The sequence below is a fragment of the Caretta caretta genome, chromosome 6 (genome assembly GCF_965140235.1).
Source record: "Caretta caretta isolate rCarCar2 chromosome 6, rCarCar1.hap1, whole genome shotgun sequence".
Lineage (NCBI taxonomy): Eukaryota > Metazoa > Chordata > Testudines > Cheloniidae > Caretta > Caretta caretta.
Genome location: NC_134211.1, coordinates 10,221,333 through 10,240,179, shown reverse-complemented (window position 1 = coordinate 10,240,179; position 18,847 = coordinate 10,221,333). Strand labels below are relative to the sequence as shown.

Below are 18,847 nucleotides of genomic sequence, written 5' to 3'. Positions count from 1 at the left end.
CCCCCTGGGCTGTAGGGACTGTGATCCCAACCCAACTGATGAGAAACAGGCCTGGGGAGGGGAAGCTACTGCCTCAGGGTCACACCAAGTGTCAGAGCACTTTCCAATAGCGGGAAAGTATTAAATCCCCATTTGACTGCTGGGGACAGAGCCATAGACGGGGGAGCAACTTGCCCAAAGTCCCACAGGAAAAGGAAAACAACCAGCAGTGGATCAAATAGGAAACCCAGCAATGGAACTCAGGAGTCCTGACTCCCAATTCCCTGGTCCAGTCACTCCAGCAGAGCACACTCCCTCTGAAAGGCAGAGGGAGCGGACATGAGGGCCTGGTTGTAATTGCCAGCTGTGGGAGGGAGTGTGCAGCAGTGGTTAGCGAAGGGGCCTGGAAATAAGGACTGCTGGGTCCCATCCATAGCTCTGACACTTGGTGTGACCCTGAGCCAGTAGCTTCCCCTCCCCAGGCCTGTTTCTCATCAGTTGGGTTGGGATCACAGTCCCTACAGCCCAGGGGGCTTGGGAGGCTCCAGGAAGGTGTGTAAAGTGCTGGGATGTCAGGATCCTGGAGGCGCTGTCACCCCCACACTACAGCAGTGATCTCTACCCCCTGGGGCTGACCGAGTTTCTCCGTCCCTTGCCAATAAGACAGACTCTTGTTTTCCAGCCAGTCGATCGCTCAGTGTCATCACCCTGCCTGCTGGCTGGGCTGGGTAACTCCTCAGGTCACCACCCTCTCCAGCCTGCCTTAGCTTGGAGAGTGAGGAGAAGGGCGAGGGACGACACTGAACATCCTCCATCCATCGCTCCATCACCTAGAGCAAGTGAGTGGCATTAGAGTTCCTCTGTGGCGTTCTCTGTCTGTCTGGGGAGAGGCAGAAAGAGGGGGAGAGAATCTCTCCCAAAGGAGATTGGATTTACAAACAGCCCCCAGGAGCCCCTCACTCTCAGACCGGGGAGGGGCTTCTCCAGAGCCATCTCCAGTGTGTTTGGAAAGGTCCCAGCAAAGGGGCTCCCAGCCCTTCCCTTGTGGGAGACAGTTCCCCAGACTGAGAGTCTCTGAGCTGGGCCAGATGCTGTGAGCAGCTGAGCATGGAAATCAATGGGAAATGAGGGGGCCCTGGTCTTGCTAAGCCTAGGGACTTTGAAGTGGGGAATGGTTTCCCAGGAGAAGTCCGGACTCCTGGGTTCTGTTCCTTCTCTAACCTGGGCAGGGAGAAGTGTGGCCTGGGATGGCAGGAGGGAGCTGCTTGTCCAAAGTGACTGATGGTCTTTGTGACTGACCCCAGTGCTCAAAAAGGACGAGACTCCCTGGTTATTGCAGCACTAGGGATGACGAGGGGGAACATTGGGAGCAGATCATGCAATGAACTCCTGCTTGCACTCCCTGAACCCCTGTGGGGGGAGGAGGAGCTGCTCTGGCTAAGGCAGGGATGGGGAGGGACCAAAAAGGCTGGTTAGTGAGAGGCTGCCTTGACCCCAGACTCACGCCTACTGCCCGCTCGGTTCCAGGATGGCCAGGCTCCTGAGGAGGTTCAGGAAGAAGGCTCTGCAGGTGGCCCCCGAGCCTGAGGAAAGCAGCTGCCATCTTCCCCAGGAGCAGAGCGTTCCCTCCGTCCCCGCTGGTGGGGAAGGAGCTCCTGGCCGGGCCAGGAGGTGGAAGTGCCCAGCCTTCTGGCAGAGGAAACCTGCTCCTGGTGCAGGCACCGAGGTGGCAGAGGCAATGGCCAGGCCAAAATGGAGCTGGGCCACGATGCATCTGGGCAGGCAGGACCCAGCCCAGGAGCGGAACCGGGCAGGATGGCACTGGGGCAGCAGCGGCCCCAGGAGCCCAGCCCTCATTTCCAGCAGGAGGCATCGCCCTGCCCGGTCCCTGAGGACCTTCCAGCCTTCCCAGGGTAGGAGGTGGAGGATCCCTGTACCAGCACCAGCAAGCTCGGCTCTCGCCCCATGGGACAGCAGCAGTGAGTGGGACTCGGCCAGCAGCGAGGCCGATGGACGCTTCTGCTTTGTTCCAGGTGAGGAGCCAGGCTGGGCTCAGGGAGGGGTGAGGAGGGGGCTGTGAACCTGCTGGGCCCAGGCCCTCGACCAGTGCTATCGGGGTGGGTCCCCAGCCCAGGTGTCTGGCCTGAGCCACGTGAACCCCACTGACACTAGATGCTGCCACTTTGGTCCTTGGTGCTCCATTGGGCAGGGAGGCAGGAGGGCAGGTGGAGAGGCACCTCCCAGGGAGTCCAGGAGAGTGTGTGTGGGGGGGTGTCTCTTTGCTATGGGCTCCTGAAGGAGTTGGTGGCTGAAGGCATCACTGAGAGGGGGAAGGGTGGGGCCCGATCTGCCCTAGGTCCCGGAGGTGGGAAGGGGGCACATTGCTCTACCATGCCCCTGTCCTTCCCCTGAGTGGCAGCAGGAGTCACCCTGTCCCCTTCTCTCCCTGGTGCAGGGACCACCAGGGACTTAGAGGACGATCAGGAGGAGGAAAGGGTGGACGTGGTCACAGAGGAGGCTGCTCTCAAAAACATCCTAGAGCAGCTCCCGGGCCAAGAGAAGGTACAAACGTTCCCCAGCAGTGCTGGAACCGAGATTGTCCTGCTCCTTCCCAGCATCCCAACCCCCTGCAGAGGGTCTTGGCCCTCATGAGCCACCACCCCTAATGGGGACCTTTCTTCTCCATGATCTGGGACCCCCAAGATAAGGGTGTTGTCCCACACCACCCGGGGTCTCCTCCCCCACAAGCACTGTCCCAGTTCCTGACTCTGCTTGTGTAGGAGTCGTGGGGGATTTGGACAATGGGTGGGTCCCCACTATCCCCTATTCAGGCCTAAATCCTGGAGCTGGTGTGGCTGGGGCAGGGAGGTCCCTGGCTAACTGGCTCTATCTCCCCTAACCCCACTCCTGGTGGGTGCAGGATGAGGCCCAGCAGCTCATGTTCCTGCACGCCATCCACCCCGCGTGTCTCGCTGCACAGCAGAGAGGGCAGGACACACTGGAGACGCACTGCTGCAAGGCGGCTGTGGAGGAGAGGATTGTGGTGAGCGAGACATGGCGCCCGGCAGCTAGAGGGTGGACAGAGCTATGGGAGGGGCAGGGGTCTCCCCGGGCTGATGGTCGGGGGATGGCTGGTGCTGGAGGAGCAGCTGTGGGCAGGGATTGCTGGGGCTGAAGCTTGGGAAGAAGAGACGGGAGAAATAGTGGGCAGGAATCGGAGGAGCGGGAGGCAGGTGGGGGGATCCTGCTGGCTGCGTGGGGTGCTGGCTGTGTAATCTCCCCATTGGGAAGCGTGAGTGAGGCCCAAAGCTCACACGCTCCTTTGTCTCCTTTGGGTCTCACAGGAGCTCATTGAGGAGCTTCCTGATGATTCTCCCCCCGGCGCCGTCCTGTCCAACTCCCTGATTGCTGTGGGCAACCTCAGGTACCAAGACCCTCTTGCCCGGTTCCCCTAACCCTGGTGCTGCTCAGGCCCATGGCTGGGAGTCACTGCCCCCTCCCACTCCCAGGTCACGTCCCAAGGGTGTCTCCTCTGGCAGAGGTGGCGGGAAGATTCACTCTCTCTCCTGGCTGCTCTGTTTTTTTCCCTCCAGTAACATTGCAATGGCTTTTGAGAGAGGCTGACTCCTTGGATCAGATACAGGAGGGGCAGCAGGGTCCAGGGAACAGACACTATTCCTGCCCTGCCACTGTCTGTGGGGTGACCTTGGCCTTATCAGTCCCTGGCTTGGTGCCTCAGTTTCTGTTCTCGCCCACCTCTGTCTCTTTCCCTGCAGCTTCTCGTCCGTGTTGGTGCCAGTCCCACCCCTGCACTGCACAGTCTAATACCGGCTCCTCTCTCTTGCCAGCACCATGACACCTACCCTTGAGCCAGCACTGGAGACCCACCTCCTTCGAGCTGCCCTGCATGCAGTCTTCACCTTGGGCACAGAGAAGGACACCACCCAAGTCCAGGTAGATCGTGCTAAATCCCGGATTGAAGAGCCAGCTGTCATCCTGCCACGAATCCTTGCGAATTGCCTGCAGTGGGATGTGAATGAGAGAGGCCAGGATATGTGTTTGGGGATCTCACCAGTGCTTCCCAGAGACCCCCTCTTCCCATCCTGTGGCAGGTGTAGCCCCAGTTTCTCTAACTCTGACCCATGACTCTCCCTTGCTTTGCAGGATCTGCATAGGGTCTTGCCAGACGTCCTGGATGCCATGCTGGGGAACCCGCTGGCAAAGTCCCCAGACACCAACAGGCTCCACTACATCTTGGAGGTGAGCCCCATGAGAGGGGTGGGGGCAATTTTCCCTTAACTCTTAGATCCCTTTTCCAGGCTGTCCTCCTAGCTGGGCCCCCAGTGGGCCGTCCTTGGGTCGGGGCAGTCAGTACAATGCAGCGTCATGCCCTTCCTCCTTGAAGGACAGAGGAAGGAGCTGGGACTTCAAGCCAGAGCTCTGCCTGGTTCTGTTGAGCACTAGCCATGGGGCCCCTGGCTGGCTTGGGGAATGAGAGTCTGAACCGCTCCTGTGAGATCCAGAAGATGGTCCTCAGAGAAGAGTCACAAGCTTGTTCCTCGAGAAACAGGAGGACCCAGAGAATCAGCCCTTGTCTCTGACAGGCCCGAGATTCCTGGGGGGATTGTGCTCACACTCAGTCCGTTCACCCAACCAAGGACTTGAGGAAGGGAGGGGTGAGGGGTCTGTCTCCTTCCTGGTGAGCTGTTCAGGAATCAGGAGTTCTGGGAGGATGGGACCAGCCCCGACACCGAGCATTGTCCCAATGTAGAGAGACAATGACAAGTTGTGACCTACAAGCATCGTCCTGGGGGCAACAATCCCCTTTTAAAGCTCTGCGATCAATGAATCAGGTATTCCACCCCGCATACAATGTCTCAGCCCCCTGGGGATGGGGAGGGGCTCATTAGCACAACACATGCACCTGCCCATTGATCCTGAGCTGCCTCCTTTCCCCACAGCACATTAACTACTGGATCGTGTCCAGGGTGTCGCGAGAGAGAGCCTGGGCCATTAGGAGCAGCACGGTCCTGCTCAGATCCACCATCACCCTCCCTGACTTTGACATAAGTGGCTTCTGACCCCAGCTTCCTGACTCCAGGCGTAGGTGGGCTGGCTCCAACGGGCTGTAGGATCTGCTGCTGCAGGGGCTGTGGGTTAGGAGTGCTCCTCTTGGGGAGGCAGAGTCGAAGCAGAGAATGTGCCCAGCTTGAGTCAAGTTCTTCATGTCCTGGTTACCTGGTGACTCTCGCTTTTAAGGGGACCATGCTCCAGATTCATGCCTTCCTGTCATCCTGGAGCAGCTGGGGCAGCAAATTCTCATGGAGGGCTCTGCCCACATCCCTGTGCTCCAGGCTCCCTTGCGGGCAGAGACAATTAAGGATCTTGCTCTAGCTCCTATCCTCTAGCATCTCCTGCAGATGGGCTGAGGAGAAGGAGAGTCCTGGCCCAGCCGGGGACTGGGAGCTGACAGGAAAATGCTGATGAAGTCCCCTCTCCCTCTCCCTCCCATTAGAACTCATCCGAATTCCTCAGGATGGCTCACCACGTGGCACAGCTGGCTCTGTTCGTCGGTGACCCAGCCAAGGACATCACCCAGCAGGCCAGGGAGGCGGTTTACCGGCTCTACCAGCTGCTGCTGCACCAGAGGGGTAAGGAACCCAGCTGGGAAATGGCACCCGAGAGAAGAGTGAGACTGGGACCCCAGCCAATTTCTCTCAGACTGACCCCGGCTGGAGGATGAGTCTCTCTCTCTCTCTCTTTCTGTCTTCTACACCACCCCCTGCAATTGTGTCGGGTCAGGCACACAGCGAGGACTCTGCCCACTGCCTCGGGCACCAAGATGTGGAGGTGCCAAAAAACGGTGACCCCTTATTTTTACGTTTTAACTTGTCTTATCTTCGACGAGCAGGGGCGCTGGCTGGCTGCCCCACCGCGCACGGAGCCGGGGGACGGAACGGCGGGGCGCGGCCTGGGCCGGGCCCAGCTGTCACCGCGGCAGGCGGGGCAGCACCACGGGCAGTAGCTGATGCGCCATGGCGCCAGCTATGGCACCGGGCCCACACCCCGAAGGGGCCCCGGCGGCCGCTCTTCTCCATCCCCCGCTCTCCCCTGAGGGGACAGAAGCTTGGTGCTGCGGCTCCTGGGGCTCTGTCCTGCTTCAACAGGGCAGGCTGTGCCGGCCGCCAAGCTCCCCACTTCTCCGCCTCTTCGCCCAGCGGGCGGTTCCTGCCTCCCCCTCTCCCTCCCTGCCACTGACCAACTGCTGCCAGAGAGAGGGAGAGGGAGAGGGAGGAAGCAGAGAAGAGGCAGGGGCGGGGCCTTGGGGAAAGGAGTGGAATCGGGGCATATCCCCTCCAGCCCCCTGACATGAGCTGCTCGGGGCAGGGGTTGGGAGCATCCGCACGACCCCAGCCCACCCCCCCAGCCCTCTGTCCTGACCCCTGCACCCCCCTCACACACACCCAGCCCTCTGCCCTGACTCCTACACCCCCCACACCTCCTAGCCCTGACTCCTGCACCCCCTCACACACCATGACCCCAGCCCTGACTCCTGCACCCCCTCACATGCCCCCAGCCCTCTGCCCTGACTCCTGCACCCCCACACACACCGCCATGACCCCAGCCCTGACTCCTGCACCCCCTCACACATCCCCAGCCCTCAGCCCTAACTTCTGCACCTCCCTCACACACCCCCAGCCCCCTGCCCTGACTCCTGCACCCCCCAACACCTCCACATGACCCCATTCCTGACTCCTGCACCCTCTCACACACCCCCGGCCCTCTGCCCTGACTCCTGCACCCCCCTCACACACACCCAGCCTTCTGCCCTGACTCCTGCACCCCCCACACCTCCTAGCCCTGACTCCTGCACCCCCACATACACCATGACCCCAGTCCTGACTTCTGCACCCCCTCACATGCCCCCAGCCCTCTGCCCTGACTCCTGCACCCCGACACACACCTCCATGACCCCAGCCCTGACTTCTGCATCCCCTCACACATCCCCAGCCCTCAGCCCTAACTCCTGCACCCCCCTCACGCACACCCAGCCCCCTGCCCTGACTCCTGCACCCCCCACACCTCCTTGCCCTGACTCCCGCACCCACACACACACCATGACCCCAGCCCTAACTCCTGCACCCCCTCACACACACCCAGCCCCCTGCCCTGACTCCTGCACCCCCCACACCTCCTTGCCCTGACTCCTGCACCCCCCTCACACACACCCAGCCTGCTGCCCTGACTCCTACACCCCCCACACCTCCTAGCCCTGACTCCTGCACCCCCACACACACCGCCTTGATCCCAGCCCTGACTCCTGCACCCCCTCACACCCCCCCAGAACCCTGCCCTGACTCCTGCACCCTCACATATACCCAGCCCCTCCACCTCATGCCCTGACTCCTGCACATCCCCACCCCCACCCTGAGCACTAAACAGGAGCTCCTGCACCCCCCCATACAGATACTCACCTGCACCCCTCGCACCAAATGGGAGCTTCCCCAGATAAGCGCTCCGCACCTAACCCCCCTGCCCCAACCCTGAGCCCCCTCCCTCATTCTAGCTCCTGGCCAGACCCTGCACCCACAACCCCCAGCCTGCTTCTGCACCCTAACTCCCTCCCAGACCCTGCACCCCCACCCTCAGCTCGGTGCAGAGAGAGACGAAGGGAATGGGTTAGAACCAGGGAGAAGGTAGGTACCTGCTCTATGTGGGCAGGGGTGAGGGGGGGATCCTGTTTACCCCCTCCCCAGCCCTGCTGCGCTTGCAGTTTACTCCCGGCCACTCCCTTGCTCCAAGGACCAACCCTAGCTCCTGCCCTGCTGTACTTTTGCCCCCAGCCCCTGCCTTGCTCCAGTCAGCAGGGACTAATCCTCCCCCCATGACCCACTGTGTTCATCTTGCCCCGGCTCCTGCCTTGCTCCAGCTGAGGACCAATCCTTCCCCCCGACCATACCCAGCTGTCAGGGTGGATAAAAATCAATGACTCAAAAAAAAATCAAAAAATTGAATTTAAATCGGATTTTTGAGGGAAAAAACTATTTAAAGATTAATTAATTAAGATACATTATATCACGGAATAGGGATTATAAATTCTAATTCTATAGTATGAGACAACATATTCATGTAATGTTTAAGAAAAGTTTTGTAAATGAGTTCCAATAGTTCATGGATTAGGGACCCAATCTTATGGGGTTCCAGGGGCTTCTGTGTAGATTATTTAGGTTAATTTTTCTATCTACCCAATGGGATTCAGTGCTCAGTCTAGAAGATACCATCAAGATGCTTAATTTTGCAGTTCTCAAACTGTGGATTTGTGTCTCCAGAAGTAACATGCTTGTTAACAGCAAAAATGTTTTTAAATAAATACTGTATAGAGGTGAGAAATAACAGACCTCAACCCTATTGTCCCTCTGCAAATTTGTGTACTTTAAAAGAGAAAAGTTTCAAAAAGTTCAATGAATAGAAGATTGTTGGGGGCCGAACAGATCTGGACAAGGAGAAGAAGCCTGGAGATAAATGTGAGAAGTGAGGGACATATGCTTTTTTGTTAAAATATAATGTTTGCTGTTGAAGAAAAAAATCCAGAATACTTAACGTTGTTGTCTTAGTTAAGTAAAACAATTTAAATGTCTGTCAGGTGGTGTTCTCCTCCTAATACAGCCTGGCAAGAAAATCCTCCAGATATTAATGATTAACCTCTTGAATTGGAGATAGTTCACCTCCCAATGACTTCATAAATATCTGCTTCAATTATCTTTGATAAAGGAAATAACCAAACAATCATTCATTTTCTGATATAGCTGTAAAACTCATCTGAAAAGTTTTCAAAATAAATCATGGTTTAAAAATGTATAGCGTGTACCTTGTAAAAATGAAACCTATGTCTATCTCTGAGTTGTGAAGAATATGTATTAAGGTTATAACAACCAACAAGAATGCACTTTTATGTAGAAACCCATGATTAAATCAAGACTTCCTAACTAGTGATTTAAGGAATGATTTAAATCAAATCCACCCTGCCCGCTGTGCTCTTACCCCTGGCCTCTTCATTCCCCGGGGGGCCCACAAATATGTTTGGCGCCAGGCCCACAAAAAGTTAATCTGGCCCTGTGGGGAGCCAGGTCAGCCCCCTCTGGGGCAGGGAGCACAGGGCCTGGCCTGCTCTGGGGCAGAGCACAGCCCCTGCGGGCCCACAAGGTGTGCCAGGCTTGTCCCCCTAAGGCGGGACCCTTTGCTGAGCAGGGCCTCAACGAGACCAGATGGGAGCTGCAGGCGGGTGCTAGCGGGATGGAGCGAGACTCCTTGCCCAAGCCTGAGGGTGGGTACCTGCCGCTGCCTCCCCATGTGCCCCCCGCAGCCTTCCCGCTGGTGCCCCAGCTCCCCATAGCGAGCAGTCTTGGAGACCCCTGCCTGCCCCCCTCATTCTACATTTGGCCCAGGACATTTTTAAATTTCTTGGGGCAGTTTAACCATCTCAGGATTTCTATGGGAAGTGCTCACCTGGAGCCACAGCTGGTCAATGCAGAGACAAGCGGGCACCATGAGGCATTATAGTTACCAACCATGGAAACCTCCCCCTCTGGGTACCCAGATTTTGTGTGTGTGTGTGAGAGAGAGAGACGTCATTTTCCCCATTGTGCGCGGCTGTCACCCCGTTCTGACAGGCTGTTTATTGTGCTAAGTTGACTAGTTTTCAGAGATTGTCAACTGAGGCTAACTATTTTTGTGGAGTTGTTTCAGATCTCAGACTCTGGCAAGTGCTGCTGTATCATTTCGCGAATACTTCGTGTCAATTGTGTGGGTATGTTCAGTATTTGAGTGTATATGTTTACGTGCGACTATGCGTGTGTAGGTTTTTGACATTTGTCATATTGATGTTGTCATTGCCACTTTGTACCGTAGTGAAGCAGTACGAGGGGAGGGGAAAGAAGGGGGGGTATGGGGGGGGTCAAGGTGGAAGTTTCGCCTAGGACACAAAACATCCTTGCACTGGCCCTGCATAACGCTGCCAAAGAAGGAAATAGGATTGGTTTGGAATGATTTGTTCTTCACAAATCCATGCTCACTAGTCCTAAGAACCAAATTATCTTGCAGGTGCTGACAAACTGATTGTTTAAGAATATATTCCAATATCTTTCCAGCTATGGAAGTGAGGCTAGCTAGTCTGTAAGTCTCAGGGTTCTCTTTGTTCCCCTTTTAAAGATAGGTCCTGTCTTGTTAATGGATGGGAAGATGTTCTTTTTCAGGGATCTCAGACGAGAACTGGGGCACAGCACCTGGTTTGTTAAGGCCACAAGAATGGAGGCAGGAACCTCTTCTCTCCTGCTGGTAAAGAATCCCAGGTACCTAAAAGACAGGGACTCACATCCCTGAATGGGCTTTAAAAAAGGCAGTGGTTACAAAATTTGGCCCCAACCATTTCTTGTTTCCGCAGACTAGACGTTTTAGCAAACTTTAAAATTCCTTGGTGCTAAACACCGTGAAATTCCCCTGTCTCCTTCACAGAGGGCTTTAGCGCCCCTTCTCTTACTCAGGCTCACGACTGCCCAGAGTTCGAGAATTGTCCCTGTTCCCATTGGACAGATGGGGAGGAGCCTGAAGTACAGAGAAGGGAAGTGACCTACCCAACGGCCTACACAGCAAGGCGGTGGCAGAGCCAGAAAGAGAAGCCACCAGTCCTGACTCCCGTTCTAACAGACCACAAAGCCCCCCGGGGCAGGGATAGAGCCCAGGAATTGAGATGGTGGGGAAATTTCATTGAATCCCCCGTTTCTGTCAGAAAATCCCACTCAGACTACACCAGTTTGCTTCTTGAAATCATAACAAGTGGGATGAAAGTTCTTTGCACAAATGTTTTGTTGCAAAACAAAAGCACCTCCTGTTTGTCACAATGTGTTAAATTGTCTCATCGCACACAAAGAGGAAACACTTAGATCTCAAAAATTAGATGAGATGCTTCAGTCTGAGCTAAATAGTTGCTGCTCTTAACAATTTCAAAATAAAAAAATACCAATAAAATAGAATATTTCAGCTATTCTATGATGTCATAATCTGATCTGAGTAAACGTGATAAGACACCTCATATTATGCACTACTCCTAGTGACACTCTCCAATGGATCCCCATCCTCCACCCACCGAGAGGTAGGTAGGAGCGGATCATTATTATCCCTACTTGAAAGAGGGAGAAGCTAAGGCTGAGAAAGGAGAATTGACTTGTCTTAGGTCACACAGCCAGTCAGCGGCAGAGTTGGGAATAGGACCCAAGAGCCCTGATTTTCAAACTAACCATCGGATCTTGAATTTCATACATTGAATGACCTGAATAAAGTGCTCTCAAATGAGCTCCAGACCAAAAACACTAGACAGGAGTTATTCAGCAAGTATTTTAGGAGAACTGGAATGTTACAGAGAATCATGAACTGCTCAGAGACAATTAATGCAGAGAAGCAGCAAAATTCGTCAAACATATGACTGGTTATGACTTATTTACTTGGTCTTAAAAGAGAACAACAAGGACCTGAGTCTCCTCCCTGTCAATAACCCCCTGCTCAGGCAATCAGGGTAGAGACTGAGGATGGGAGGCTGAGGGTTCTCACCAGAGAGCCCAAAGGATGGCCCAGGTCACTGGTGGGGATCACTGCCCGAGCGCAATTTCAGCCCCACATTTTTTGGGGGACCTCTCACAGTGGGAGCTGCAGAGCTCTCCCCCGTGACACAGACACTCACTCACTCACTCACACACACACACACACCCCTCCTGGTGTTGGGAGGGGAACAGGAAAAAGGACAAAAGAAGCAAGAGAAGAAGAGAAAGGAGGGAGGGATGGTGAAAAAGGTGAAACAAAAAGGACAAACCCTAATGTCCCCAGTGATTCTAAGGGACAAAATTCTAGGTGTGGAATAAAATTCTGCCTCCTTAAGCTCGTGTTTTTCACACCTAGAATTCAGATGTCACCAGATGGATCAGACTGAACAAATTTCAAACCTCGAGGAGGCTCTTACCTTCTTAACAGGGGACGACTGTTTTCTACTCAAATCAGTAAAAGGAAAGGAGAAAACTTGAAAGAGGTTCCTCCTCGTGCTCACGTACGTGAACCCTAATACTCTCTCAAAGAGAGACCTGGAGAAGAAGACTTGCTGAAGCAAAGCCACAGGGGTCTGCGAGGTTTCCGTGGCCCCTCACCCTTGTCCTGCCTGGCTGATGTCAGCATCTCTCTGTGAGGTCACCACCTCCCCATCACCTTGGACCAATAGTCTGAGGTCCTGCAAAAGGCCTTTGTGATGTCACTGCCACACCCCTCCCTTGCTGTGCTAATGTCCTGCCGCTGGCCAGGCAATGAGGAGACTTTGTGGCCAGAAGAGACCATTAGAGCGTCTAATCTGACCCCCTGCGTATCACTGGCCTCCTGTATGACACAACAGCTACTTTTGGGGCAAACACATTCCAGAAAGGATCTAGTCTTCATTAAATGACATCAAGAGATGGCGAATCCACCACTTTCCTTGGTAGCTTGTTCCTGTGGTGAATCATCCTCGTTGTTGAATATTTGTGCCTTATTTGGCATATGAATTTGTCTCTTTTCACTGTCCAGCCATTGGGTCTTGTTATGCCTTTCTCTGCTAAATTAAAGAGCCCTTTAATACCCAATAGCTTCTCTCCATTAAGGCACTTCAACACTTCAATGAAGTCCCCTTTCAATCTTCTTTTGATAAGCTGACCAGGTTGAGCTCTTTCAATAGCTCAGGAGAAGGCATTTTTCTCCAGCCCGCAGAACATTTGGTGGCTCTTTGCTGCCCCAGCTCCAATTTCACAACATCTTTTTGAAATGTGGACACCAAAGCTGGAGGCAGTATTCCAATATCAGTCTCACTGATGCCATGTCACCTCCTGTGATGTTATTGACATAATCTGTAACTCTATAGATCACTGTTGCGACCACTGTTATATATTTGCAGGCAATATTGTATAAAGGTTGTCATGTAAGGGGTCTATGGAGCGGTTATGATGGGCTGATTATAATTATGCTATCTGTGTATATGTATCATTTTTGTAGTTGAAGTTATGACTATTGGCTCTATACTGTCTGTATTTCAAACTTGTGCTCTGCTTCCGGGGAACACCCCAGACAATTTGGTGTCAGCTCTGCCTAGCCTGCTTGATGGCCCATTAAGGACCATCAGCTATACAATGGACCCATTGAGAGAAGGCAGATACACCTTGTGACTCGGCAAGGTATGCAGGGACCTGCCTCTGGATAGAACTCTAAGGTTTTTCTATGCCACGTGCTGAATAGAGTGTCCTTGGGACAAAGAAAGCAAAGACCACATAGCAAGAGACTAGAAAAGGCTGATGCCTCGCCTCCATCTTGTCTTCAATCCTGCTTCATACCTCCGGAGGGACTTTACTACAAACTGAAGCTCTATAAAAAGGACTGAATGACCCATCCCAGCTGTGGATGTTCTGCAGAGACTTGATTTGAACCTGCAGTTTATTCTATCACTGCTACAAGCCTGAACCAAGAACTTTGCCATTACTGTATGGAATTGATTTCATTTAACCAATTCTAGCTCTCATCTATATCTTTTTCCCTTCATGACTAAACCTTTAGATTTTAGATTCTAAAGGATTGGCAACAGCGTGATTTGTGGGTAAGATCTGATTTGTATTGTGACAAAGCTCTGTCCTTGCCTCCGTGGGTCCCGCGTTTCCTGGCGGATTTCGCTAGCCTCAGAGGCCCACTGTGACCCTCCACATGACCCTTCTTTCTCTAGAGACAAGGGTCACTGTCTACTGTGACAAGGGAGGTGAGGAGAAGTTATCCTTCCTTGCACAGTCTCTGTTGTCTCCCAGTCTCAGTGATTAATCAGGGGGAAAAGGTGGGGGGGAGCCCGGGCCCACCCTCTACTCCAGGCTCCAGCCCAGGGACCCTAATAGTATCAGCTATGGTAGCTGACCTTTTAGAAACATGACGTGTACAATTCCCTGGGCTACTTCCCCCACAGCAGCCCTCACTTCCTCAAGCTCCACTTCACCCTCACCTCAGGGCCTCCTTCCTTGTGGCTGATATGGTGTGTACTACTCAGTCTCTCCAACAGCGCAACTTCCTCCCACAGCTCCTGACATGCACACCCACCTGACTAACTGGGAGGCTTTTAACTAGTTTCAGCCAGCCCCTGATTGGCTTCAGGTGTCCCAATCAACCTAGCATTCTCCCTGCCTTCTGGAAAGTTCTTAATTGGCCCCCGGTGTCTTAATTGACCTGGAGCAGCTGCCACTTCACTTAACCTGGTACCAGGGATTTGTTTAGCCTGGAGCTAATATATCTATCTCCCACTACTTTTCTATAGCCATCTGGCCTTGCCCCGTCACAGTATATTGACCTGGGTCTGGGGCTTGGTCCTTTGAGGGAACCCTTTTTCTTTTATTGGGGTATTGGTTTTCATAACCATTCATCCCCAAAACGAGTGGCACTGGCAGTGATACTGGGAAACTGCAGTGTCCAAGGGAAATTGCTTGTGTGACTTGTGGTGGGCTAGTGGGGTAAAACTGAAGTCTTCTCTGTTTGGCCGGTTTGGTTTGCCTTAGAGGTAGAAAAACCCCAGCCTTGGGCTGTGACTGCCCTGCTCCAAGCAATTTGTCCTGAATTGAGACTCTCAGTAGTGTCCCGCCAGAGGCCGCATCGTTACAGGGGTCGTCCGGGATTACAACTGGGAAGTCTCTGAAGGTCAGGACGCGCTTCCTCAGCTAGGGGAAGTATGTAACCCACACACCTTCTGGGTGCAGTGGTGTGTCCCAGCTAGTGGCACCAAGACCACTTAGAGGGAGAGATAAAACGAGTCTTCTCTACAGCCTTCGCTAACAGCCAGGGGGCTTTTAGTTCATGCTGTAGAGGCCCATGCACTAAGCTCCAGAGGTTCCCGGTTCGATCCCGCCCACCGACGACTGGGATCTGTCAGCGGAACAGAGGCAACTGTCACCCCAAGAAGGAGAGAGCTGCCATGCCACGCCTGGCCGTGAAGAGGTGCCAAGCAGTGAGTTGACACCCTTCAGAGCTTCCTGTGATAAACTGCGAACTTGGACAATAGCGGGGTGTTAGGAAGTGTCACCCCCTTGTGTTGCCCTCAGAGTGGCCTGGGTCAGAGCCCAGTGGGAGGCCCTGGGCTCCCCCACCATCTGCCGCGCCCTTCCCCCCTGAAGGGCCGAAACCCTGACCACTAGGCAACATCCCTATGAGCGAAGGCCATGACGAGGCATCCATCTTTGAAAGTTCGCAGAGGATGTGGGAGCAGAAAGGGGAGAGAGGATGAGGGTGGCTCTTGGGAAGAGGGAGGGAGGGAGCCCTATGGGAATCTCTTATTTACTGCCATCAACACAATGATCAGACCATTGATGCCTAGAATCTTCCCTGACGTTTTGTAATTGATTGGATCTAGATTTTAAAATGGTTACCACATTTGCAGACGGAGAAACGTCAGCGAGTTGAGTGGAAGGCCATTGCAAACTCAGCTAATTATACAATGTGGCTTATGCCCAATCTAACAAGCTCCTTAAAGAATAGCTCCCAATTTTAATTCACATTGTTCTGTTTAGTTTTTTTCTCCACTTTCACTAATCATTTTGGTCAGCTTTGGAAAGTTAGCCCTTTCAGTGCACCCAAAATAAATATTGCTGGTTGGGACTGCCCTCTATTGATCATAAGAACAGCCATACTGGATCAGACCAATGGTCCAGCCAGCCCAGAATCCTATCCTCCCACAGTGGCCAATGCCAGGTGCCCCAGAGGGAATCGTCAGAACAGGTAAAAATCAAGCGATCCATCCCCTGTCGCCCATTACCAGCTTCCGGCAAACAGAGGCTAGGGACACTTTAAGAGCATGGTTTTTTATCCCTGCCCATCCTGGCTAATAGCCAATGATGGACCTATCCTCCATGAACTTATCTAGTTCTTTGTTGAACTCTGTTATAGTCTTGGCCCTCACAACATCCTCTGGCAAAGAGTTTCCCCAGGTTGACTGTGCGTTGTGTGAAGAAATACTTCCTTTTGTTTGTTTTAAGACTGCTGCCTATTCATTTCATTTGGTGACCCCTAGTTCCTGTGTTATGAGAAGGAGTAAATAACACTTCCTGATTTACTTTCTCCATACCCGTCATCATTTTATAGACCTCTATCCTATCCCCCTTAGTCATCTCTTTTCCAAGCTGAAAACTCCCCCCAGTCTTATTAATTTCACCTCATACGGCAGCTGTTCTATACCCCTAATCGTTTTGGTTGCCCTTTTCTGTACCTTTTCCAATTCCAATATATCTTTTTGAGATGCGGGGACCAGCTCCAGTATTCAAGATGTGGGCATGCCATGGATTTATAGAGAGGCAATATTACATTTCTGTCTTGCTATCTATCCCTTTCCTAATCACTTCCCAACATTTTGTTCGCTTTTTTGACTGCCGATGCACATTGAGTGGACATTTTCAGACAACTATCCACAATGACTCCAAGATCCCTTTCTTAAGTTGTAAGAGCTCACTTAGACCCCATCATCTTAGATGTAGAGTTGGGATCACGTTTTTCAATGTGCATTACTTTGCATTTATCAACAATGAATTTCATCTGCCTTTTTGTTGCCCAGTCACTCCGTTTGGTGAGATCCCTTTACACTCTCATTTTGCACTCTCTTTTGGACTTAACTAACTTGAGTTGGTTTGTATCATCTGCAAATGTTGCCACCTCACTGTTTACCCCTTTTTCCAGATCACTTAGGAGTATGTTGAACAGTACTGGTCCCCGCAGTACAGACCCCAGGGGGACACCACTATTTACCTCTCTCCATTCTGAAAACTGAGCACTTAGTCGGACCCTTTCTTTCTTGCCTTTGAACCAGTTCCCTATCCCAGAGAGGACCTTCCCTCTTATCCCATTTTGCTTCAGAGCCTTTGGGGAGGGACCTTGTCAAAGGTTTTCTGAAAATCTAAGTACACTATATCCACGGGATGACCTTTATCCACATGCTTGTTGACTCCCTCAAAGAATTCTAGTAGATTTGTGAGGCATGATTTCCCTTTACAAAAACCATGTTCACTCTTCCACAACAAATTGTGTTTATCTTTGTGTCTAATAATTGTGCTCTTTACTATAATTTTACCCAATTTGCCTGGTACTGAAATTAGCCTTAGTGGCCTGTAATTGCCGGGAGCGTCTCTGGAGCCCTTTTTCTACATTGGTATCATATTAGCTATCCTCCAGGCAGCTGGTACGGAAGCTGATTTAAAGGACAAGTGTCCTAACCATACAGCTAAGGGTAGCCTAGAATTCCTCCTTACCTGTAAGCGGTTAAGAAGCTCAAATAACCTGGTTGGCACCTGACCAAAAGGACCAATGGGAAAGAAGATACTTTCAAATCGTGGGGGGGTGGGAGGGGGAGGCTTTGTTTGAGTGTTTTCTTGGGAAGCAGAGAAGCATCAAGTCAGAAAACTCCTTCTCCTATAAACCATCCTAAAATGAGTCTCAATATTGCAAAAAGAGTAAGTAAATAAGGCAAGGCGTGTTAGATTATCTTTTGTTTTAGCTTGTGAATTTTCCCTTTGCTAGAAGGAGGTTTATTCCTGGATTTTGTAACTTTGAAACAAAGCCCAGAGGGAGTTCTGCTGTGTTTCTGAATCTTTTGTTACCCTGTAAAGTTATCTTCCATCCTGATTTTGAACAGGTGATTCTTTTACCTTTTTTTTTTTTAAATAAAATTTTTCTTTTAAGAACCTAATTGATTTTTAGTGTCCTAAGACCCAGGGGGGTTGATCTGTGCTCACTTTGTAACCAATTGGTTAGGATATTATTCTCAAGCCTCCCTAGGAAAGGGGGTGTAAGGGCTTGGGGGGATATTTTGGGGTAATAGGAACTCCAAGTAGTCCTTTCCCTGATTCTTTGTCTAAATCACTTGGTGGTGACAGCTTACCATCCAAGGACAAAGGATTTGTGCCTTGGGGAAGTTTTTAACCTAAGCTGGTAGAAATAAGCTTAGGGGGGCTTTCATGCGGGTTGCCACATCTGTATCCTAGAGTTCAGAGTGGGGAGGGAACCCTGACAACAGGTTACATACCACAGTTATTTATTAGTACTGCAATTTCACATTTGAGTTTCTTCAGATCTCTTGGGTGAATACCATCTGAATCTGGTGACTTATTGCTGTTTAATTTAACGATTTGTTCCAAAACCTTCTTACTGGTCCTTACTGAATAGTCAAGTCATGATCACTGGCCCCAGAACAACCATGGACATCCAGTCCAGTGATCAGTTCATCTTTATCCTCCACAAGCAGGCCCACAATAGTCACCCTTAGTTGGGTACAAAACTTTGTATTAGAAAAGTATCTATAATTTTTCAAAATCTCCAAGGACGATTTACTCCTGGCTACTTGAGACCTCCACCGTTTGTCTCCCAATAGGAAGTCCCCCGTGCTAACCTAATTTCTTCCCACAAGTCACAGACAGGTGCAAAAGGAGAAACATTTCCTGCTCTCTGGTTTGGATTCAGTGAACTGTGCCAGCCCCGCAACGGTTCATCTGCCGGGCTGTGTTAGTTAGCAGATTGATCCCTATCCATTCGAGGTCCTGGGGTTCTCAAGAACCAAGAACGGAAAACAGGTAATGATGTGTCTAATGCAGGGGTTCTCAAACTTCACTGCACTCCCACCCCCTTCTCACAACACTTACTACACGACCCCAGGAGGGGGAACAGAAGCCTGAGCCCTCCCGAGCCCCACTGCTCTGGGTCTGGGGGAAAGCCAAAGCCTGAGTCCCCCCCACCCTGCGCGGGGAGGCCAAAATCGAAGCCCAAGGGCTTCAGCCCCAGACAAGGGGCCTGCAAC

General features: G+C 52.1%; 1 protein-coding gene across 1 annotated transcript; it reads left to right on the top strand.

Annotated features, from left to right (window-relative positions):
• Nucleotides 1–1,067: 1,067 nt before the first annotated feature.
• LOC142072428 (uncharacterized) lies at nt 1,068–13,611 on the top strand. The gene is made up of 11 exons (XM_075129081.1): nt 1,068–1,072; nt 1,954–2,012; nt 2,435–2,541; nt 2,900–3,022; nt 3,324–3,403; nt 3,828–3,933; nt 4,144–4,239; nt 5,495–5,630; nt 9,718–9,787; nt 10,233–10,328; nt 11,929–13,611. The coding sequence occupies exons 1-11, from the start codon at nt 1,068–1,070 to the stop codon at nt 11,957–11,959; spliced, it is 909 nt and encodes a 302-aa protein (XP_074985182.1). The 3' UTR covers nt 11,960–13,611.
• The last annotated feature ends 5,236 nt before the right edge of the window (nt 13,612–18,847 follow it).

What these genes read in the sequence shown, in the direction of transcription:
- LOC142072428 (XM_075129081.1), top strand. An exon ending in ATTGCTGTGGGCAACCTCAG is followed by an intron (nt 3,404 to 3,827) that starts GTACCAAGACCC and finishes CTCTCTTGCCAG; the next exon opens with CACCATGACACCTACCCTTG. An exon ending in CTGCTGGTAAAGAATCCCAG is followed by an intron (nt 10,329 to 11,928) that starts GTACCTAAAAGA and finishes TTTCACACCTAG; the next exon opens with AATTCAGATGTCACCAGATG.